This window comes from Chroicocephalus ridibundus, chromosome 10 (assembly GCF_963924245.1).
Source record: "Chroicocephalus ridibundus chromosome 10, bChrRid1.1, whole genome shotgun sequence".
NCBI classification, from domain to species: Eukaryota; Metazoa; Chordata; class Aves; order Charadriiformes; family Laridae; genus Chroicocephalus; species Chroicocephalus ridibundus.
The window spans coordinates 20,092,654-20,116,485 of record NC_086293.1 but is presented as its reverse complement, the minus strand read 5'-3'; the positions used below and the strand labels follow the sequence as shown (position 1 = coordinate 20,116,485).

General features: G+C 49.0%; 1 protein-coding gene across 8 annotated transcripts in view; it reads right to left on the bottom strand.

Moving 5' to 3' along the window:
* Nucleotides 1-23,832, bottom strand: part of GRIP2 (glutamate receptor interacting protein 2) — a 307,293-nt gene that overhangs the window by 18,061 nt on the left and 265,400 nt on the right. For all 8 annotated transcript variants that reach the window (XR_010072734.1, XM_063347812.1, XM_063347809.1 and 5 more), the window contains exons 10-18: nt 23,676-23,801; nt 22,635-22,787; nt 22,218-22,404; nt 16,365-16,510; nt 15,621-15,701; nt 7,157-7,223; nt 6,201-6,346; nt 5,763-5,907; nt 1,198-1,337 (exon numbers count right to left, since the gene is read on the bottom strand). Coding sequence is in view for 7 of the 8 variants with exons in the window: in XM_063347812.1 (XP_063203882.1) it covers nt 1,198-1,337; nt 5,763-5,907; nt 6,201-6,346; nt 7,157-7,223; nt 15,621-15,701; nt 16,365-16,510; nt 22,218-22,404; nt 22,635-22,787; nt 23,676-23,801 (1,191 nt within the window). In the remaining variant the exon portion in view is untranslated. The remainder of the gene's footprint in view (nt 1-1,197; nt 1,338-5,762; nt 5,908-6,200; nt 6,347-7,156; nt 7,224-15,620; nt 15,702-16,364; nt 16,511-22,217; nt 22,405-22,634; nt 22,788-23,675; nt 23,802-23,832) is intronic.

Here is a 23,832-nt window from a genome sequence, read left to right as displayed (position 1 = left end):
GGGAAAAGTATTTCGGACCAAGGATCCAGACACTTGGCTGCAGGGAACGAGACAGGGGTTTCTTGAAGGGAATCAGTTCCCCAGTTCTACCTCTATTTGTGAAGTTCCCACTCCCTGCCCGGGCTCCCTCCGTTCGTGAAACAGGCGCATTGTCACACGCTCGCGAACTGCTTTGAGGTCTACAGAAGTGCTATGTTTAAGAGCGATGCTACTTTTTCAGATGCAGGACAGACATCCCATGGGCCACGCTCGCTTGGAAGAGCGTTATCATTTGATTTCTTCTAAATTCCACAGCACCATAGGCCACTGGCTGGGTCGGTCCAGCTAAATCTAGAGACCACAGAAGCATAGCACGAAAAAAGACAGAAAGCGCTGGGTGTGGGGAGAGAGAGAAATGCAACCAGAATGCACCCGCTGCTTTCTGTACTTGATGAAAAAGCCCGTTTGGCTGTAATCAGGCAGTCAGGGAGAGAAGTTTGCGTGTTCCCTGGTTTCACCAATCCCCTTTCTATCCCCCCCCAAAAGTGGCCTGCCTGTACTAAGTATGCTCCTGCTCTTTGATGCCATGTCAAGAAGAACAACTTCAAAGCCACAGGGAGCTTTGGCAGGGAAATGAGAAGGGTTTTTCTAGAGCAGATGCTTTGAAAGATGATCTTAGGACCCAAAGCCCGGAAAAGGGGCATAAAAGATTTATTGCCAGTCACTTTCAAAATGTTGAATTAAAGGTGGGGGTTTTTTTCATGGATTCTACCAGCTCAGAATCCTCTTGTTCATTCTGGGGGGTTATATTTAAAAAAAAAAACAACAAAACAACAAAAAACAAAAAACCAACACAATCCTGCACTCTTCTACTTTTCAAAGCAACTTCTTCTTCACTTCTGTGTGAAACACCCACACAGACAGGGAACGGCACCAATGGCACATGGCGTCAATCTGAAAAAAAATTATCACTACCAATAAACCTGCTGTCCGATCTCTTCCCAGTACCACAGAAAGCCCCTGGGTTGCCCTTTTTTTTTTCATCTGTGAGTCAGAATTTCGAAAAACACCCACCTTTTCCCTCTGTCCCCAGCCATGCCCCTGAACACGCTGCCTCGTCTCACCTTCCACAACACGTGAAGGAAAACCCACAGCACCCAGGGTCCCTGCTGGGGTGCGCCTTCGCCCTCCCACCCCAAACCAGGCTCCCCAACTCACTCTCCGTCTGCTTCTTGATCTTCAGAGTGACCGTCTCTCCCGCCATCTGCAGCAGGTGAATGGCTTCGCTCAGCGGTTTGCCCTTGAGGCTCACGTTATTAATTGCTAATATCCGATCACCGATGTGGATGGCTCCAGTTCTGGAGAGAAAAAAGCGCTGTTAGAAACTTCAGAGAAGCAATTTGCCTCTGCGAGACAGGCCATTAAGTTGTCGCTTGAAGCAGTAGCATATTAACTCTCAAGCACTTTCAAATGTGTCTTGGTTTCCCCTAGGTACGCTGTATACCTGTGATCTCCTCTTCATCACCACTACCAGGAATCCGGTTCCACTCCCCCCATCTTCCACCTGTGCAAATACCAATAAGCACAGGAACATATACACTCCTCAGGTCCCAAGCCCCTCGGGAGCTGGGACTGCAGACCAGTTTACAGTCTAAAACTCTTCAAAGCAAGGGGGGGGTCTACATGCTAAAAGCACAACCATTTCCAGTGTGCGATGTCCACCGGTCGTCACACATGGAACCCAAGGGTATGTTCACACTGATGGAAAGAAATGATGAGACAAACCTAGACACCCATTGAAAAAAAACCAAACCGGCTCAACACACACAGATTGCGTGTGCAAGCATGAGCTGAACCAGTTGCAGATCAGTTCATGATATGTTTAAAGCTTACACCACTGCGACTTTCTCCATCAGGACCAGCACTCTAGAAGAGGTTACTGTGTGTTATTGCACAGCCGCGTTCCAGCACTGGCTTCTGCTCCCAGCTAAATAAATCCTCAGCCTTCAGCAACAGCCAGGAACAAACTAACAAGTCACAACAATTCTTCCCTTTCTCCTGCATCCTACCCCTCTGTGTCTGCCCATGGACAGGGGCTCACTTTACCTCTCCTGGTGTTTGCCGCAGCTCCGGGAAGAGCCGGCAGGACGGGATGTGTCTGTCCCAGAGCTGGCTGCCAAGGCAGGAGCTCGCGCTCGCCGCTGGCTGGACCGAGCTCATCGCATTCCCGCTCCAGCTCTCTAACGCCAGCACGCCGGAGCAGCAAATCCTCTCCTCCTCCAGCAGTTCCGTGAGGTTTGGCTGTCGGTAACCTGTGTGATCCAGCCAGGAGGAGATGCAAAGCTGGACCACAATATCTTTTTGTCCATGGCAACATGCCTCTCTCAGGTCAGATCTCCAAATTGGACAGCAGTATTTGGGATTTGCAGAGCTGGGGTTTGATATACCATCGCAGGCAAAACAGCTACTTGTCTTTCCCCAAAATACAAAACTTTTGTAGACACACTGCTGTGAAACATCTACTATAAGTACATCAAATTGGGAAATGTAGCCAAAGAGCAGGCAGGACTGCTCGGTCTGCTGCTGCTGCTGCGATATGTGGACAATGTGCCAATGTCCCAGACAGCCACTAGATGTCCGTCTCGTCCCATCCACATCAGCCCGAAAAAGCCCTCAGGGAAAACTTGTGCATTCAAATAAATTACAGATCAAACTGGAACCGCAGTATTTTTCTTAAAAGTTTCATCTACGTAGTCGAAAAAAATCAAGCTTAACTGCTGGCAGTTTAAAGGCGGTCCTTCGCTCGCTGCAGTGGTTCAGCATTTGAGGGCCTCCTGCCGTAGCCCTGAACTCAACGTGGGGACGCATCTCCTATCCAAGACACCAGCCCAACCGCCCACCTCTGAACAACACGACTGCTCTGCCGAAACTGTGAAAGCCCCTCAGCAGGGAAAAATACAGAAACAATTAAAAAGAAAGGTCATGTTCAGTCAGGTGTTTTTCTTCAAGGGGGAAAAGTGAATCAAAGTCCAGTCCTCTCATCTGTCCATCTCCAGGCACCCCTGTGAGGACAAGCAGACAGAAGCCGCGCGGGAGCGACAGAGAAAGCCGTTTCTAGCTAATGACCCTTGTGCCTCTCCATCATCACCAACAGTCCTTAATTCACCTCAAACACAAACCACCCCAAGGAGCTTCGTGCTCTATGTCCCTTCTTGCTCAGAGGACACATGCAAGAGCAGAATCGAGCAACAGGTAAGTTGTGTAAAAGGGGCTGCAGGCACTTTCCAGCAAGCACTGGAGAAGAGGTGGCTGCATGCACGTGGTAGCGATTTACTTGGCACGCGGGCAGGGCCACCATCCCTTCTTCCCCCTTCCAACATGGGTTGGTGATGAGCACTCCTAGACAAAACCCTCCTGCAACCACCCCCATCTTCTTGACCATGTGGCACCAGAGGAGGCTGGTCAGGTACTTTAAAATGCCAGCAATAGCACGAAATTGCTCTTGGAGAACCATTACACCGGAATTGAACAGTATTGTTCAGGCACACTCCCCTCCCCAGGAAGAAGGAAAACAGGTCCCATGGTCCAGGCTAAAGCCACCTGCAGGCACCACAGGAGAGGAAACAGAGACTAATGTGGGAGAGCGTCACCGCTTGACACCAACTCAACAGCCTGAGCTGCCTCTGTAGGTTTCTGTAAGATCAGACACGTACAAGGAGAAAAATGCTCAAGGTCAAGATAAAACCCAAGTCATCTGAATCTGGAGCCTTTTCAGCTTAGACAGTCTGTCACCCGCTGTGACAGATGTGTGACAGATCCTAGAGGACACCCTGCCTTCCCCATCACCAAGCAAACAGTCCAAGCTGCAGCACAGACCTTCACTCATGCCTCTACGAGAGCTGCCGGTGCGTTCCCGTTATCAAACGCTGGGATCTTGTCCACCCCGTGCCAGCACTGCTGGAACACGTCCTGTGCTCCAGCAAAAGCCAGGCGCAGATTTGGGTTTAAATCTCTGTCCTTCAGAAACCTGTCCCACCCTTCAGAGCCTGGCTAAGGGCGCCTGTGGCACAGGGAAGGGTAGTGACGGCAGGAAAGGGATAATTTAGGATAACACTAGGACCACCCCTCTCCCCTTGACAAGATCGAGCCACTCCCTCTGTTACTCCCAGGAGAAAAAGCACCTTTCCTGCAGACAGCCTTCATCCCAGCGCTCCTCGCCCTCCCTGCCCAAGGTTACCCAGAGAAATCCCTGCGCTGCTCCGTCCCCACGCCGCTCCTCTGCACAGGCACTGTTATTTGTTAGTCAGCTGCGGTGAACATGCCGAACGGCTCCATCGCTCTTCGCAAAAGGCTTTTCATTCCCTACTGCCTGCCAGCTCCTGATCAAAATTCAATAGTACCGCAGCACTCGCCTGCACCACGTTTCTCTGTGGAGCAGTCACTGATGCGTATCCGAGTTCGCAGGAGGAACAGCCATGGCATTGCAAAGGGAACTGAGAGCAACACGGGTACAAGGCTCTCTTCTGAGCCTGACAGCGTTTGGGCTTTCTGTCCTGAACCTCTCTCACATTGGGCTGCAGGTACAGTGCAGAAGTGCTATGCAGAAAAGCCCTCGGATACTCTATAGCTAGTATTTTCTAGGGAAAAAGACTGAATTCTACAATGGCAGGCAGTGATATAGAGAAGAGAAGAACCACTAAGGACCAAGTACATCCTTCCCCACTTCTCGGGAGACACTGATGTTCTGCTTTCTGTACCAAAGGCAGGCAGAGGGAACGTGCAGCAGCGTGTGTGCTGAGAGCTCAGGGAACCCAATGCAGAAAGAGGCACTGAGCTGTTTTACGCTCCAGCTAAGAGGGAGTGTGGCCTTGAAACAGAAAGAACCAAAAGGCCAGATCTGCAGTCAAACCTCCCCAAGGTTTACTTTACACCTTACCCCACTTTACACCTATTTGTTCAGGGGTTTTTTTTGCTGCCGTTCTGCCTGTCAAGCAGCTCAGGGTAAAGCAACCCTATGAGAAGCGTGAGTCAGGGCTGCTGCAATGATCTATTTACACATCACAGCTACCGTATAGACGGATTAATTAAGATACAGTGTATGACTCAGTTCCACCTTATATTCTCAGCAATGTCCTGATCCTTTAAATCCCACGCATGCACGTATATTCAGACACAGGCACACACACAGCCAACCTCCCCAGCTGCCGGAGGTAAATCTGCACCATTGTTTATGCTGCACAAATGTCTGCTGCTCGAAGCACGCCAGCCCTGCACTGAGATACCTCCATACGTAACAGTCTAACCACCACCAAGGATGGGCCAGAAGACCCCCGAGATCTGTTGTTTCAGCAGGACACAGCGCTGCCATGGCCATAAGCCCCAGTTTAGCAATAGCTGAGTCCAGGACAGGAGTCTACGGTGGTGTCGTGGGCAGGTTGGGTGCTCTCCCGATGCAAGATGCGCACGGGAAATCACAGAACCAGGAAGCACCTCTGTGGAAGAGGGGCAGATAAATACATCTTCCTGGCTGCTGCATTCAACTGACATACTGGATGGGACTCTTCCAGAAGTGCCCTGCTTTGAGCCTCTCTCATTGCCCTGACAGTACAGTCCCGACCACCCCACATCTCCTGCATGTGGGTCTGCAGAGCCAGACTGGCAGGGCTGTCCCTGCTTCACAGCGCTTGGTACCTTCACAGGAAGAGTTTATGACAGCAGAGGAACTTCGCAGACTTCAAGATCTCTTCCCGCCTCAACTCAACTCCTCTGCCCCCAAACCTCACCTTTCTGCCAGCCCTCGTTTAGTCAAGCCCGAAATGACGATAGGATCGAAGGGTTCCTCCGTTCCAGAGATGGTTATTCCCAAGGGTCCACCGTATCGCTTCAGTTCCACCGTGTAGATAATAGCTCCTGTTGTCTCCTGTTCATCTGAAAGAGAAAACAGGAATGCTGAATTTTTTAATTAGCCATATGAAAGAGGTCATAGGAAAGACTTGCAGCATTTAGTAGAAGCAAAAGCCTAAGGCCCTCAGCCCTGCTCATTCCAACTAGGATTTTAACCTTCCAGACTCCATTTAAGGGCAGAATAACAAAAATAGACTATAATCAATCGGAAAGTGGTGACCGGACGAATGGCAGCCCTTATCTTTGTTGGTTTGCACTACCTACTGGGAAATGTCATTACAGTGGACAGGCACCAGTTTGCATCAGGATTTCTGTACCAGAGTTATCTTCATCCTTCCTAATCTTCAATTTGACCAGGTCTTCACACTGCCTTAAAATCTGCACAGCATCCTCCATTGAGCAATTGTCGAGTCGGATGTTATCAATGGCTAACAGCTTGTCTCCCGGCTCCAAGGTGCCAGTTCTGTGTGGAAAGGAAAAGAAAACTAAAAGTACATTTGTATTTGCCTTTCAGATCCCATGACGCATTCGGTCCTGCAGTGGCAATGACAATATTCAATATTAACTTTTTGCTGTCCTTGATCTTTTCTGGGAAACAACCGTGAACAGAGTCTAGGACAATTGTAACTTAAAGAGAGGAAGTCTGTGTAGGGTATGCATCAACCCAGAACAAGGCAGGAAGGTTAGAGATCCAGCCTGGGCAACCTACAGCGCTGAAAAATGCCTGATATTTAACTGACAGATATTCTACCTTTTATGGAAACTCCTGTATGAGCACTCTTAGAAAAGAGCCCTGCAGCAGCACTAAATTCCTCTGAAAGCCTTGCTACGAGGTGTTGGGATCACAGGTGAAATCAATAAACGCTGAGTTATTTGCACAGTTCTCCACCAGTGCCCACAATTCACTCACTCTGTTCACCTGAGCAGGAGCTGGGACATGGCAAACTACCTGATGAACCATAGCACCTTGTGGGATATATGAAGCCCTTTACCACACGCTCTTAAATGCTAAACATCCATCTCCTATACGGTCAGCAAACATCTGAATCAGTGCCCTGGTCACCTTCTCCATTAGCTCAACTCTACTTGCTTCAATACAGACAGTTTTTATTGCAAACACTACTGTGGCGTAAGACAAACCTCTAAGGTTGAGATCTCCTTGGACGCTGGTAAAATCCAGACCCAAATGCTACTGCTTGGGGTTCATTCTACCTCTCCTTACCGGGCTGGATCTTTTGCAATGGGTTCGGCAGACAGGAAGCTCTGCACTCACCTATGTGCCACGCTCCCCTTCTTGATGTCAGAGATGATCAAAGGCTCCCCAGGCTTTCTGCTCGCAGCTGCAAAAGAGACACATGGGTACAAGGCTTGGTATTGAGTCTGCTGTCTAGGACGGGGATGGTTAATGGGGAGGAGTAGTCAGAAGGAAAGGGAATTTATATTCCTTTGTCAAAATGATGCTTCACACTTGAACTCTGGAAGCCACACCAGAAAAAAAAAAAAAAAAAAAAAGTGAATCCCTGCAAACGTTTGTTGGTTGCCGTTTGCCCAAGTTGGCTAGCTCCTTCCTTTGGTCTCCTCCTGAAGGGGAGGACAGGTGGCGTCCAGCAGCAAGAGGTGGGATTGCCCCATCCCAGCACCGTTGAACACCGCCTCACCCGCATCTCTGACGTGAGACAGCAAGTGAGTCAACGGCTGCGGCAGCGTCAGACATCGGCACTGCTGCCTAGGGAGTACCTAGCTCAGCGCTGTGGTTAATATAAGCATTTCTGTGCTCTTGAAGTAAAGTGGGCTGAGAGTTTTTCCAGGTGGGAAACAAATTGGGAGGAACTAAGTAAGACACTGTTTTCCAGCTGGTTCAGATCCCCAGGCCACGTCATCATCCAGCCAGATAAACCGGGGCTGGTCTCAGCGCTGGAGCTGGAAGGGGTGGTTTCCAACTATTCTCTCCAACCCGACCCTGATAACTTTTTCAGCTCACGAGAGATGTGAGTACGCACCTCTGGGAGCATCTGCATTTTCAAATTTGCCTGCAAAGACCTGCTGCTCTCTTGAGAAATCCAAGTGAGATTTATGACTCGAACCCCTCCTGACCCCTCTGCCATCTGCACGCCAAACATATGCCAAGAGCATCCTTTTCACCCCATGTCACTCCCTCCTGCCTTGCTACGGGAATCGCATCGGCTCGTTTAAAGCTGACGGAGCTTCTCAGCGAAAACTGCGTAGGAAGGAAGAACCTCGCAGCATCTGAACACACCAGGTGCAGGTCAGAGATTAAAATATCTGTGAGGCACGTGGCATCACCCACACAGAGATCCACCTGCCTGAGCAGCAGTTAGAGAGCACCCCAGAAAGTGAGACACAAAGGAATAAGTACTTCCTCTCACCAACCTCTCTGCTCTAGATTTTTCTGTTGTTTACATTCATTTATGAGATTTAAAAAACATATGTGCTAACCCATCACCTTTAAGGATACCCTCTCCCAGATATAACTAAACCTTCTGTACTGAACAGGGAGAAAAGACAGCCAATCTCAGTCGTAACAGGGCTAAGTATGAAAGTTAGGTCAGACAGTGAAGAGCAGACTGTGATTTATTTTACAATAGTCACAGCAACGCAACTGCTAAATGATATGGAGCCTGGAAGAATTATTTTCCCCATCTCTTACTGGAACACGGTGCCAGGCAATTTTGGTCCGGACACTCACGCTCAGCTTGCGGCCGCAGGTGGAAGAGAAGCAGATGGGTTGTGGAGATTCCCCAAGGGCTTGTACCTCTATTCAACCTGTCCTTGTCAGGAACCAGCCAGCAGACAGACAGACACACGCCAGGCAGAGTTGAGTGGTGGGAGGGAAGGGTGAGGTGCAGCTAAAATCAATGCAGAAATCCCCCCCACCACCACCCCCGACTGAGAAGGCTGCACACTGTGGACTAACAGCACAGTGGATGGAGAAGTCTCGCCCCGTTATCACTCTTGCTGTTCTCTTTTTCAATATAGGCCGCGTATTTGCTGCTGAGAGGCGCACAACAAGGTGGTCTGATCAGCAGGGATGGGCGAGCCTGTGAGCACACCCTCAGCCCTGCGTCGGGCTGGCAGCGCCGCATGTTTAATCGCTCCCTAGCCCGGTTCTGTCAAAATGATCCAGGTGAGCAAAAACACTTTTCGCTGCAAGGTTTGTTTATTACTTTCAAAGCAAAGGCAGCGTGACAGAAAGGGGTTAGGGAGGATCTCCACAGTCCTGGTGGTGGGCTGGGGATGGCCATCTCTAAACCTGACCCAGCTACAGCTGGGACGATGTGTCCAGAGACCATGAACACTCAAAAGAGCAAAGAGGAGGAACAGAAAAAAAGAAAAAGAAAGAAAATAAAGAAAAGCAAGTATAGACAACAACACGCCTCGAGCTCTGCAGAAATGGTGTTTACCTCAGCATCTGCCTCACAAGCCCTGAGACACGGGTCGGGGGGGGGATCCTGCCCATGGTCAGTCTCTGAGCAGAGAGAGAGCCCTCGCCCTTCTGCAGCTCCGCAATAGGTGTCAGCACTGAACGCAGCACAAGCGTCCCGTATCAGAAGCAAGGGTGACAAACTGAGTGCTTTGTCCATTGGGAAACAGAGCAAGCTATAAGGAAAAATCATTCTGGGTTTTGTTTGCGTTTTTTTTGGAAGTTGTGCTTTCCAAACAGATTTTCTTGAGACCGGTTAAATGGAAGAGCCATGTACAACTCATACAACTGTCCCTACCATCAGAGTACCCAAACTTTAACAAATGTCAGCCCTCTGTTTTAAATAATCACTTAGTACAAAATGGAAAGGCTTTATAAAACCATCATTTTTAGTCAGCCCCTACAAATCTGAAGGGTAAGTTAGAGAGACTTAATGAATAACTGTTCTCTCTCAAGAGGCGTAAGATACAAAGTTAAGATAATGAAATCTCAAAGCACAGAACAGTCACTTGCTGTTCATTTTAAAAACCCGTAGTTACTAACTCCATTAATTCACCTCTGGCAGCCCAAAGCCCTTCCTGGCACCCCAGGAGAGTGCCCAGCTGGCCCTTCCGCCCCTCACCTGGGACCAGGTGGCCCCCGACCGCCCCAGCCACCCTGGGACCCGCGTTTTTAACAGTCCTGGGCTGGTCCCACAGGGTGACAACGTGTCTCTGTGCAACGGCTGCCCTGTCTACAGGCAGGAGAGCCGCAATGTCACTGACGTGGTGACTCAGCCAAGGTCAGAGGCATTAGAGATGTAGATCCCTGGTGAGATTTTGGATAAACCATATCCAATTTGCCTGCAATTAAAAAAAAACCCCACCCTTAAACTACATTATTATTTTATCAGGACTGAGGTCTTTGGAGTTAAGATGCTTGCACAGATGAGTAAAGCCTTTTCATCCATTCATTTCTGCTGTCAATGTGCTTATTTCTCTTCAAAGGACATTGCCTTGGTAATTCCGTTTGCTGCAGGACAACGCGATTCGGATGCCCAGCGTTGCCTCTGGGGCTTGCTTTCCCGTCCGTAAAACAGAGACAGCAGCAAAGGGAGTCGAGGGGAGAGATGGACGGAGACACAGGGGCAGAAGCTGCGGTGCAGAAACCCCTGCTGTCTCTCGGCAGGCGCTCTGGTTGTGGCCTCCATCTGCCAGGGCAAACCGCTTCAGGTGGAAGTAGGCTCTTTTTTCAGATACATTCGTATTTTTGGCGGGTTTACCTGTACAAAAGGTAGTTTAAGTCTGCTCCAGTGGCCCAGAGAAAGCTCCATAAATCAACAGCTGGTGAAGGCAGAAGTGTGGGGTGGGAGAGAAACTCAAACGAAAGCACTGCTCGGCGGTGGTGACAGGGCAGTGATAAAAAGGTGAATTGATCAATACTGTTATTTACTTTTTATAAATTGCTTTCAGTCTCTCACCACCTCTGCTGGGATTCTGGCTCGCTCGGCGTTTACGCTGTGATGGATGACGGGGCCAGAAACACGTGTCCGGTTTGTGTTTTTAATAGAATGCATAATGACTCGTATTGGTAAATTATTCCCCTCCAAGGAGCACGAGCACACATCTCGCACCCATCAACCCGTTACAAATGCCCGCTGTTATTGACCAAGCCAAAGCAGCACTCTGCGGACGTGAAATTAAAGAAATTGTAATAACGCCGCAAGAATATATTTAAGAAAGCAAGCATTTATAAATGGGAAAAAACAAACAAAATCAGAAACCCGATACTGTCAGGATAGCTAAGGAATGAGAACAGGAATAAAGGCAAATCAGAATCGATTACAAAAAGCAGCAGTGAAAATCAAATCCCCAGTACCCAACTTTTTCCTCTATCACTCATTAGTTTTAGCAGCAGGTGCATAAATTATCAGTGCCTCCAGCAGGATATTTATCCCACCGCAGATCTATTTCCTCTCAAAATCTCCAGGTAGCAACAGCGGGACAGAACATCCTACTTCGGTAAAAGCACCAGAGCGAATCGGCTGCAAATCTCGTCTGAAGGGGGAATGTTAGCGGGGCGCAGGACGGGAGGCTGCGGGGCTGCCCCGTGCAAGACGCGCTCTGCCGGGCTGGCGGCAGGTCTCAGGTTAATCCAGCGCCAGCAAAGCTAGATTTGCTCGGCTCATAGATCCATCTTCTCGCTAGGACGGTGATTACGCTGCTTAAGCGACTTAATCGAAGTTATCTATCTATCCAAATTCCGGTTTTATCACCCGCAAGCAGATATACTACCCACTCCTTATCTCCAGTACTTCAAGCCAAGGGCACAGGAATTGATTCGTTAAGATATATAAAGGTAATTTGATAAACATGCTATAGAAAGCTTTAACGCATAGCTAAAATGAACAGTAATTTCAATATCTGTTTAAACAGCAACAATAACACACCTGTACCCTGCAGCAAATTTCACAACTAGCCCTTGCAGAGGATATATGAGACCGACAAAAAAAAAAAGAAAACACAAAAACCAATCTTTTGTGTAATCAACTATCATTTTCCAGAGGCTAATAACAAATCCATATCTTATTTTAAGAGGTCAGGTATTGAACACACAAGAATACATGACTATTAGCTTCTCGCTGTTGGAGATTTTAATTTGTAAGAGATTTACAGAAAACCCATGAAGGCATAACGGTATCATTAGAACCGAATGCAGCCAGCAAGATCAGAGCACTTAAGGCACGTGTTCCGCTAATGGAGATGAGTAGTCCAGGCTAACAAGAGCCACGTCTTCACGTCCCTGTGTCAAAAATCTCAGTTTGCAGGTCTTTGCGTCCCCGCCACTCAGAGCACCTCGGAGGCCTCTGCAAAGAGCTGAGCTTCACAGCCCGCGCCGCCCCCAGCCTCCCGGAGCAGAAAGGAGCCCACACTTCGCTCTTCAAGCAGAGCAGCTGTTTTACAAACAGAACCAGTTCTCCCTGGGACAGAAACCAAGGCATTGGAGGAGGGAGAAAACGGGAGTGATTCTGCTGGCTCCATGTCCCTTCACCCCTGGATGAAGCGCATGGAAGCAGCGCACACGACGCAGCTTCCGTGTTTTGCTTTGCTAATTTTCATTTAGCAGCTGTAGGAGACTGCAATGGGGCTTGAGGGCACCGAGGTGTCACAGAAATACAAAGCAGAGCCAGTGAAAGACTCCCCCCTTGGATTTTCTATTCATCCTCTGGGGAATGGAAGAGGAAATAATGCTACATGCAAATATTTGCATCATGCATCTTCATTTGCTGCATCCCTTTGCCACACTGTGTTTGCGCAGGGGGAAGGAACCCATCGGCACACAGACCACAACCAGGGCTCGCTCAGCCCAACCCTTCTCTTTCTAGCAAACCCTGAGACCTCGGAGAAGACGAAATACCCTCAGCAAACATCTGCCCCTCACCAGGAGCAAGCACAGACCCCCGCTGCATGTTCATCCCAGAACCAGCAGTGCCTGCCCTCCTCATACAAAAACCTCCCGCGTGTTCAGCCCTTTTATGAGGCTTTTCAGATTTATGGTTCCTCCTGCAGCCAGCTCCATTACACGAATTCTTCCAACGCATCCATCAAGAATCCTGCTCTCCCCCTCCTTCACTTAGCCCATCTCCCGATTAGCTCTGAGAGCCACAGCACAGCAAGAACTTGCTCGCTTTTATTTCTGTACTGCTCCTCTGATGAGGTCGTAACACTTTCTGCCCGCTTAAGAAGGCAGCGGCAAACCTTCCTAGACAGAGGAATTAACTACAGATGAGCCTGCCAAGGCCGAGAGGCAAAACTCAACGAAAGCAACTCATCTTTCATCTCCAGGGTAGCCGGATCACAAAGTTTTAGAACAAACCCCATTCTGTGGCCAGGACAGTGCAGGGCGTTTTCTACGGACCCCTCTGGTTTGTCGTCTATTTAACCCGCCCCAGCTTTACAGAGCAGGGAACAGGAATCCAATGTGGGAGGCCAGTAAACCAAGTCCCCTACTTTAAAACAGTAGTTATATGCCTTTCCTTGTCAGAAGAAAAGCTACAAAAGCTGTTTCTAGATCTATACAAGCATTCAAATCAGCGGAACTGGGAGGAACTGAGCAAAACGGAGTTATTTTTACCTCTTTTCTCTTGCTGCTTGCATCACACTCCTGCATGCACATCATGTCTCTGCAGGAGGCACTTACCATACGGCTGCTTGCTTTGGTTTTAACGTTTGAAACTGGCGTCTTTATCTGCCCGGTGAGAGGCAGAGTGACAAAATGATGATCTAATTTGTGAAGGGTCATGTGGACATAGGCTTATACAGACTAATATCTGAAAACAGAATTAGAATTCAACTAGCGTTTCATCCTTGCCACCGCGTTTTCTGGCTGGCTGTCTTTTGCTCCATTTGTAAATATAATTTTGGCTTTGACTCAGCAAAGGACCGAAATATATCTTAAGTTTATGCGTATGCATTACTTAAACGGTGTCCTGAAAACACGTTCAACAATCAAAAAGATCAAATCTATTATGTTGTTAAAAAACTCCTTTGTAGTTGGATAATGGGTACCTAACTATTTAAAACCCAGGGGTCAGTTTCTTTTTATTTAGCATTGATTTCAAAAAAAGTGTGTGAAATCAATTTTTTAAACAAATTTCAAATGTAAACATTTTCAACATAAAAATACGTTTGAAGTGTAAATGCCCATCTGAAGCGGATCCCACTTAAGTGAGACTCCAGAAATAAAAACTAATAATCTTGACAGCAACTCCCAGGTTCGTTTTACTCTCCAGCCCCAGATACAAACTAAGCTTTGAAGCTTAAATGGGGTGAAGCCCTGGCCATGCTCAAGACAGAAGTGTTTTCCTACCAGATCCATCGTCCTGGGTGGCTACCTGGGATTGCAATGCCAAGGCGGCCGTCAGGGCAGCCGGCTGGGAACCCAGCGCAGGCCCTGCTCCCCGGCCACCGAAATGTCATTACAGCTACCCCGCGCTGCTTTCGGAAGGCACTTTGATGTCTTCAGACAGTAATTGCTACCAAGTCAAATGTTAAATACTGTGCTGTTATTTCTTCAGGATTATCCTCATGGCACAAATAGGGGAAGCGGGGAAGAGGGAGAAGAAATAACACAGGGTGCAAAGCCATCACCCTGTCCGTGTTCAAATCACTCTCAAGAATCACCCCACTTAGACCAGAACACCTCCAATTAACTCACTGACTAACGCTGTAAATGCCAAGAGGTAATTGCAAACAGCTTATCTATTTTAATGAAACCTACTTTTAAAGTGTCCCTAGCGAGTCTGCTCCCCAGACACAGCTGGGCCCACGCTCCTGAGGGCTCACGCGCAAGATCCCATTACTGCAGTTTCACAAGTTGCTTTGTTTCAGCCGAGAGGTGGTGGCGGCCTCTGGGCACGGCAAATCCGAGATGATTCAACGCAGTTTACCCAGCAGTGAAAGAGGGATGAGCGACGTGAGACCTGCTCACATCTGCCATAACGGAATAGTTCACTGATGCAAGGCGTAATGCGACCTCTAGTTGGCCCGAAATTTGGGATGGATCTGCTTATATCATCCCCTTACAGCATCCTCTCCAAAGAGGCCAGAAGGTCTTTAAATGAAAAATACGCTTCAGAAGAGAAACAAAGATAATTAATCAAGAGTGAGCAGAGGAGAGAGAAAAGAAAGAAAAAGGCTTATGTCTCGTTCTCTCCCTGCCCACCAAGTCCTGGCATGGGGGTCTCCTCCTCCGTGGCTGGGGTTCGTCAACGCAATGACTCCCAGCAAACCCTGCCCAGCACCCTCCTGTCCCTAAAGTGCCTTCCCCCCACCTCTAAGGCCTGCCATCCTCTTCATCCTCCTCCTCCTTATCTTGGCACTTTCCCCTCTCTACCCTTCAAGCTGTGAGTTCACCCCACACTTACTCTCCTCCCTCCACACCTCTCCCTGCAAGGATCCCACGAGATCCAGGGAATTCTTTTTTAAAAGGAACACAATTCAGCTGTGAGCAAGGAAACAAAAATAGCATTATTAATAATATAATATAACATAATATTATTCTGCAGCACTGACCAGCCGATCAGTTGAGACGCATCCTTTGCCCCAACCCTTCACGCAGCTGCTTTTCTCTGCAGCCGCCAGCTCGTGGAGGCAGGAACCACACATCTAATTCAGTTTGGGATATATCACAAGCACCGTGAGCGCTACCAGGAAACCCCACGTAATCTTATCTCTCTCCGTTGGGGCCCTGTGATGTGCCAGGGTGGAAAGCAGCGGCTTTTGCAACTGCTAGCGCAAGTCTGAGCAATACTTACAGCTGATTGTAATTCCAAGCTCTACACCTCTTTTCTTGGGCAATTTAACGTGGAAAGTACCGCTGCTGGGTATGACAGACTCTATAAAACCAAAAACAGACAAAAAAGAAAATAGGAGAAAAAAGAGAGTTTTCAGTTGCATGGATAGTTTCTTTGGAACCAGGAAAAACAAGCCCATAAAACTCAGCTTTATTGGTTCAAATAAGGTTGTTATGTGAGGCCCTGCAGACTTTAGGTTAAAATTTGGATTCTCATTAAAAATACATGCTCTGAACGTCAAGCGAAGTGCTCACATCATGCTGTAGTTCAAGACAGAGGCAGCTCTGTCAATGTAAAAGGCAAAAAACTTTTTTCTTTTTTTTTTTTAAATACAAAGCTGTGCTTTAGCCCCAGCCAATAGCTTTGGGTCCCTCCTTGCTTCAAAGCCATAAATTAATATTATTTGTAATAATGAGCAAATATTTAAAGTGCAGGTGGCCTCTTCATCTACTACTTTGGCTTATCTCAGCCAAGTGGCGAGCACAAGGCACTTATGAAAGGATCAGAAGAAGGACCCACCACCTCGGTGCACATTAGAGAACGATGAGAAATGGGAAAGGTCCTCACAGGGTCTTCTCGCTCTTCCCTCTGAGCTCTACCAAAAGCCTCATGTATTTGTGTGAATACACTCCCTCCTACGGGTTAGCAAAGGCACCGGCAGAGTCCTGCTGGTAGCGCGGAGCAGCAGTTCCTTTGGCAACATACCTGCAACATCAAATTCAATCTCGAGCACCACTTTGTTCATGAGCGCAGCATCACGCAAAAGCTGATTAGCTTCCTCCATAGTTCCATCCTCAGTCGCAATGCCGTTAATAGAAAGGACTCTGTCTCCTACTTGCAGCAGCCCACACCTGCAGTCCACATTGGGAAAGGAGGGAAAGGGAACAAGTAGGCAGGGAAAAAGAGGAAAGGAGAAAAAAAACAACCCCACAACCAGGCATGAGTTACTTTTCCCAAGCAAATCTGTTACAAGACACAGAGTAGTGACGAAACCTGCAGAAGTGGCCCCAAAGAGAAGATAACTCATTCTGCAATGCCCATCCCAGTGTCAAGAGCCCTTGGAAGGCCACAGGGCAGCAAACCCTTGTGGTTTGCTTAAGTTCAGACATAGTTTGCTCCTAAATAACCATTTTTGGTCATATTTCCTGCAACTTCCAGGAAGAAAAATAAAAATAATAACCCTCACCTTCCTAAAAGTCAACACCGTGTCCAAGAGATGAGAGTGATAAACACAAGGCACGTGCCCTCCTACCCTATCTAACGGTACATGGCTCTTTCCATGTGCCTGCGCCCTCTGAAACTGAAACTAATGGCACTGAAAATTGCACGGAGTCCTCCGCTTAATACATGGCTAATATTGAAGCTACAATCCAATGAACTCGCCGAAATGTCTCAGCAAATTGGATAATCATTTATCCCTTGTAATTGCATTTCTAGAAGCCAAATGTACATTGATACTGCCTAACTGCCTTGAAAGGCCAATATTATTCTGATGCGATATTGCACCAATATAACCACAACTGGCACTTTGGGGTTTTTGGCTTAGACCCACTTTCTCCAAGAGCACGGATCAGCAGATTTTTTTTTACTTCGCAAGAAAAACAATGATGGCAAGGCTACGTTGGAGATGTACTGCTACAGCATGGTTCGTCTCTTGGGACCCCTCTGTACTTACAAGCAAGGTTTTTTTCACACGTGAATGACTACATTCAATATTCGCCCTCCCTTCTTTTTTTTTTTTTTTTTTAAATATACTGTAACACCAGCAAGACAATCCTCCACCTTACTGAGCTGGCTCACAGCTCTACAAAATAAAGAGTGTAGTGTTCCCGGTGACCGGCCATGGGCAACTGCTCATCTTCCTTCTTCTCCACACCCGTCATCAGCTGTTTGCTATAACCACATCTCTTCAGATTTTCCACTTATCACCTGTCTATAAGGCAACCCGCTTTAGCAGAGCCTGGGAAACCATTCCTCCTCCATCGTCAACATAAGCTACAGAGCGGTCTCCAAAATAGGTTGAGGGTTACGGGAACAAGTCTAAGGTTCACCTCTACGTTTGGAGTTATCTTACCACAAAGATTTCCCAGAAGGCATTAGCTATCCTGTTTCGAGCCTTCCCCAGGGAATGTTTATTCCCCTGCTCTTTAAAGATCAAGCACATCCTTTGCCCTCTCCTTTCTGGATGTCAGCTCCCACTGATATTTCCCAGAAGACAGCTTCTTTTTTACTAATCCTTCCAGCCACTCTTCATCACTCACACCCGATTCAGTTGTAAGAAAACATGGTACCGCAGCTTCCAGGCACACAAAGATAACATCAAAGGCAACAGACACTGACTGCATTATTCACCTCCAACCAACAGGATGTATACGAAAGGCCAGGTTATCAAGAAAAAAGACACGCATCCAAATTCAAGGAGAATGCACAAGAACAACATTTTTTGCCAGTGGCTCATCAAAAGCTGAGATGTGAGCAAGTTTGGAGAGAGCCTAGGGAGGTTATTAGACTGGTAGGAAGGTATTAAACTTGCAGTATATTTATGCTGCTGCCTGAGTCCATGCCATCCATGGAAAAACGCTGGCTATTTTATGAGATGTAAATTCAGAATTGTTTGTTCAAGGAGACTTGGATTAGGACAGACAACTCCACGGTGTATAAATGAATCCACCCTTGCGAATAAATTACATCAAGTTTAATTACAGTCCTTTATTGGACTATGCAGCCACATAGATGCACTTGGAAATACCAGCTTACAAATACAAAGACGGCAAGGACTATGACAGAGGTGCCTCCTCCAGCACCAAGAGCTCTCTTGCTATGGCCAAAATGCACCTTTCGGAAAGGAGGGATCAACCTGTGCATCCCACAGATATGACTCTCATTTCAAGGTCACACAAGGACACAATCCATTTTGGCACCACTGTTGCAGCCGCGAGGGCTGGGAGATCACCGGATACTTTCACACGGCAAACATTTGCCACCTTTCTCACCAGAGCTGCCCTCTCACAAAACAACCACCTCTTGTGCTTTGTCACTCAAGGTAGATCTGCCTGGGTGTTTTACAGCCGATAGCTCTGTTAGGTCAGAAGTATTTTATTTCTTTTACTATTATCCTCGGTCGACCACAGTTGTTTACGCTCCAGTCTTGCAGGTTTATAAAAGTTTGCGGAGTGAAGCCACAACCTTCTGGCTCCCTCCACAAATGCAAGGAGACTCGACATGCCTTGTTAACCCTTCAGAATAATTCCAGAGACACCGGTTTCCAGCTGCCATGTGCCCTGGCGTTGGAAGCAGGTCCCAGGGAGCCAAGGGTCCTGCAGACCTTTCCTCGGCTCTGCTGTGGGATCCCACGCAAACCTTTTCGACGGCTTTTGCAAAGAGAGGGCATTTGTCTCAGAGATGCGCAGTCTAACATCAGAGCTTACAAAGTGCTTTGAGATCATGGGAGAAGTGCTTAAAAATCAGAAAGGACAAAAGTATATCTCCTGGAGTAAATGATAGCCCTATGGATGTGTTGGAGTCCACGTTGGGAATGTCTCCCTGGGATTGCAGAGATTTGCATTTTGTCATGACTCATTCCTTGGGCTCAAAGACAGCAACGGAGCCGTGGAGGTGTCTTGCTAGACACAGAGCAGCGCATATCCAAGCCCTGGAGAGGATATGTGCTAAAGATCTTACTCAGCATCATCAGCATCTGCACGGTCACTCCAGCTGTGGGGTGAGCGGCCGCAGCTGTGACCATGGCGACATTGCTGGCTACAGAAACCAATCTGTCGTACTCTTTCATGCCCCGGAGCTGGCCTACCCAGGTCAGACGTGCACATCTGTGTGTGTCTATACATCTGTGTGCGCACATTGGTGGGTGGGTTCCAGCCCCCAAAAGATCAAAGCTTCGCTGACAGCTTCACCCAGCTGCTAAACTTCCCTTTTGCAAACCATTCATACTCAAAAGCCAGAAACACAATGATCAAACAACTGTGTCTGAGTAGAGCTAGAAAACATGTAACTCAGCAGGAAGCATTGATTTTGGATACCGGGATGGAGAAGCCAGACACTCTCCCACTGCTGTCAATGACAGCTGGGGCAGGAAGGACACAAAAGCTGTGTGTTTCAAGGCAGCCAAGAGGGGACGTCAGGCATCTTCCTATTCCATCCTCCCTGCTGATAACAGGGGCTGAATCATTGTCTCATTTGGAGCCCAGAGGTTTCATCTTGCACCCAGGAAACAAAACAACAGGTGGGGAGGGAGGTCTATTAGAGGCTATTGGCTGTAAAACAAATCACAAGTCAGGGAGGTGACAGCTTTTGCTTCAAACTGCCTGCCACAAGCTAGGACGAAGCAGATAATAAACGTGAGGCAGCCCAACCTCCCTGAAAAGAGGGTGATGCCATCCTCCTCCCTGGTAGCACTCAGATTTGCTAGACACGCAAGAGGCAGCTCCTCCGCAGCAAGCCAGGTGGACCAAGCGATTGTGGATCCTGCCCTTGTGCAACAGCACGCTCGGGTTCACAGGTCTTGCACGGGAGAGTGTGAACACGCAGGACAGACCCAGCTGCTGAGCCCCATCCCTGTGTCCCCACCGCTCACCCTCTTCTGCAAAGGGCAACAATTGCAGTACAACTGCGTAGCTCAGCCAAGAGCCCGCCTTGGTAAAGGGGAGAAAAACGGCTCTAATGTCTTGGGCTGCGGTTACAGCAGAACCTCTCAAGGACAGCGAATAAGGTACCTAGGAAGGATGGAGCAAACAAGCTCTGTGGGATAGGAAGAAACAAGAAGCGAAATGAAAACATAAAACTGCCTTTTTCGCCGCGCTGCAAAGCCAGCGCACTTATCACTTCAAGATGGGAGGAAAGATAGTGTTTTCCTGGCAGCTAGGAAGAGCAGCACGGTCTAGGAAAGGAAGAAATATACCCCAGAGATTTAATCCCCAAATCAAATCCAGGCTGCAAACGCAGAGAGCATTGCTCCCTGTTGCCAGAAGGCAGAAGGCGGCGGCCAGGAGAGCGCGAATCCTGCTGGGTGGGCAGCCCACAGGGAGAGCAGCGTGTGCGACACATTAGAGCCAAGCGAGACTGCGCCGCGAGTCTTTGCTTTTGCTCCAGGCTTGGCAAGAGGATAAAACAAAGCCAGGCGGATTTCAGCACATCTCCCTCCTCTCCTGGGACAGCAGGCTTTGTTGCTGCCTGATTTATAAAAGGAGTTTGGTGCTTTGCAACGTGAGCCAAATTCACTCTGGTAATAGAGGATAAAAAAACCAAAACGCCATCAATTTCCTTTTTAAACCCGCTTCGGAAACAAACAAACAATCAAAAGGCATAAAAGGCTTTTTTGAAATCTCTCTTAACCTGTATCGCTCAGGACAACTCTTTTTCCTGTCCCCGTCCTCCCACAGGCACAAGCACCAGGCACTCGTGCTCCCCCCTGCCTCTGCATCGGCCGCCTGCAGGAGCTGCCACGCAGAGACCGCTCTGCACGGCGAGGACCTGCCTTTCCTTTTGCAGGTGCTTTCCCTGACGTACGACTCCCCCGTGTGCTGTTTTCCCAGGCTGGCCTGGGGACACCAAACCATCAGCACATGCTGATGAGGCCCTTGGAGACTTCTCCTCCCAAGGAAGGGTCCGCAGCGGGCGCTGAGCACTGCCACGTCGTTGCACCTCAGGCAGCCCTAGGCAGGATGGACCATCAGTGTGGGAGGAGAAACCAGCATGGGGGCGTAAGTGCCAGCTTGCTCACCCCTCGCTATTTCATCTGCCTAACGAGACCAGCTCTCCTTTCTGCCCCACAAGAGCTCAAGCCATGCTGGGACCTGGTCCATTAAGTAAGAAAAACCTTGCTAGAGGACATACACGTTGTAGCACACAGACACTCAAACAGACTTTAAATCCAGCCAGCAAGGGTATTGGGAAAAGTTTAGCCAGGGCAGCCAGAGCTCCTGAGCTTAGGCTCAGCCGCCGGAGGAGTCATCGCTCCCGGTGCCCCAGGGGGTGACAGGCAGCAGTTAACACCGTTCCTCTGTTCCGCTCTTTTCCCAGCATTATAGAGCCAAAAGCAAAAGTGCTTCTTAAATGCAGCACCTATCTGCTCCTCAACCAGAGCCCTCCTCTGCAGCTCAAAACCCTGGCTTTGAGGCCAATTCATATAGCTGGGCTGGCTCTGCTACATAAAACCAGGCAGAAAACACTTCCCTGAGCCCACTCGTTTAGATCTTTCCCCTTTCTGCACCCAGACAAAGCCTTTATCTTTTGAAGAGAAAGGACAAAAAAAAAAAAAAGGAATGGGAATGGCGCTCTCACACAGACACACGCTCCCTTCCTCCTCCTCCTCCCAGAACAGCCGCAGCCTGGTGCCAAGACGTTCACCTGGGATGCGAGGGAGACCGCGGTCAGCCGACGAGTGCAGAAATGGCAGTGACAGTAAACCATGCCCAGTGAAGAATGGGAGATATTACAAGGATGATAGTAAATATCTAAATGAGCCTCTGAGGAGAGAAAACAAACCAAACCATGAAATGCTCAGCAGCAGCACCATCAGCATCCAAGGGCAAGGTCTCTAACCTCTCTGCCGGGCTGTCAGGCTCAATAAAACGGACGAGAGGTGGGGAAGACAGGGTTTCGGTAGCAAAGATGCCTCCCTGGAGCTGGAGTCCGAAGCCATTCAAAGGGTCTCCCCTGAGCACCACCTCTGTCGTCTCCGTGTGGACTATCTGCCCGCCAGGACCCACCGTGCTGGAGGCCAGCGACACTGAGAGGGAGAGAGGCAGAAGGTCAGGGTAGCCACGGTCAACATAGCAGGTCTGCTCACAGACCTCGGTCTGGCAGCGGTGGGGACTGTGACCGAGGATAAGGGAGGCGCTGACAGCACCGAGAAGAGTGGTCCTAACCCAGCTAACAGTCAACAATAAGGACAATAAGGACAGCAAGTCAAGCTTGCACACCCCCTCCAACCCAGCCCCAGCCCACTGCCACTCTTACATGAGCTCTTGTGCTCCTTCTTCTTCTGCCTCCTCCTCAGCATGGTGGTGCGGGGGCTCATGGGGTGGGAGCTGCGAGGTAGCGTGTTCGAGTTCTGGCAGGGGAAGCCCTGCGCGTTCATGGTGGGAGACGAGAAGTTGGCAGCCACCAGAGCTGTGGAAATACAGAGCATGTTAAGGATGCACAGAGAGAAGTGCAGCAGTAGGTTCACCTAACAGGTCTTCACCAAACATCTAATGGGTTCTGACTCACTCCCAGCTCCAGGGCTCAAGTCAATGTGAGAACCTTGTCCTGGGCTTGCAGCTCCAGGAGAGCTGTGACGGTAAGCTTGGGCTCAGGACGGACATTGCTCTCTGGTGTCACTGGGCTGCCTGTCACTGCAGCATCCAGGCCAGCAAGTAAGAAGCGCGTCATGGATGCAGGGCAGCCAACAGCAGGTTAGCATGATGGCACTAACGAAACTTAAATACATACAAAGAGAAACCACAGCTTGAACTTGAGCTGCTGGGCAATGGATCTGCCCTGTTTACTTCCCACAGTTCGGACACGGCGCAATGTCTCCTCCTCCCTATCTTGCTGCCATGAGACAAGAAACCTGGGGTTGAACAGAGTCTGCTTCCCCCAAGAGTTGGGTTTACAGATTTTGAAGCAGGCATAATCCTGCTGCTAACATGCTGTGTGGCACCAGGGCTGAGCTGCATGCGTTGTTGTGTCCGGTTCCTACACGTCACCAGAGATGCCCTCTTTGTCCCACAGCAACTCATTTTTGCCGTATGAAACCAGGCAGCGGGGTGTGGGGTTAGAGGACGGGAGCATGGGTCTGCCCAGCACTCTGCTCTCGTTGCAGTTACCAGATCTGTACGTGCTGGGCTGCAGGTACTGACTTCGTACCTCAGCACTGGACCCGTAGAAACAGACTCAGGTGACTGAGGAGGAAACGAGTGACAAGCCAGGCTACGGAGTTGGGTCTTAAGGAAATGGAGGGGCACCACACAAACAGGCATGCGCGGGGACGGGGGCAATGCCGTGCGCTGAGGTTACATTTGCAGTAATCCTGTCCAGATGTCTGGTTCCAAGTGGGTGTCTTGCAGTGCCCGGGGTGGTGGGTGTGACAGTAGTTGACACAGGGATCCCAGCAGTGGTGGTGGTCACTCTTCTGCACCTTGACTGATGGCACCCAGGGGAGCAGAAATCACCA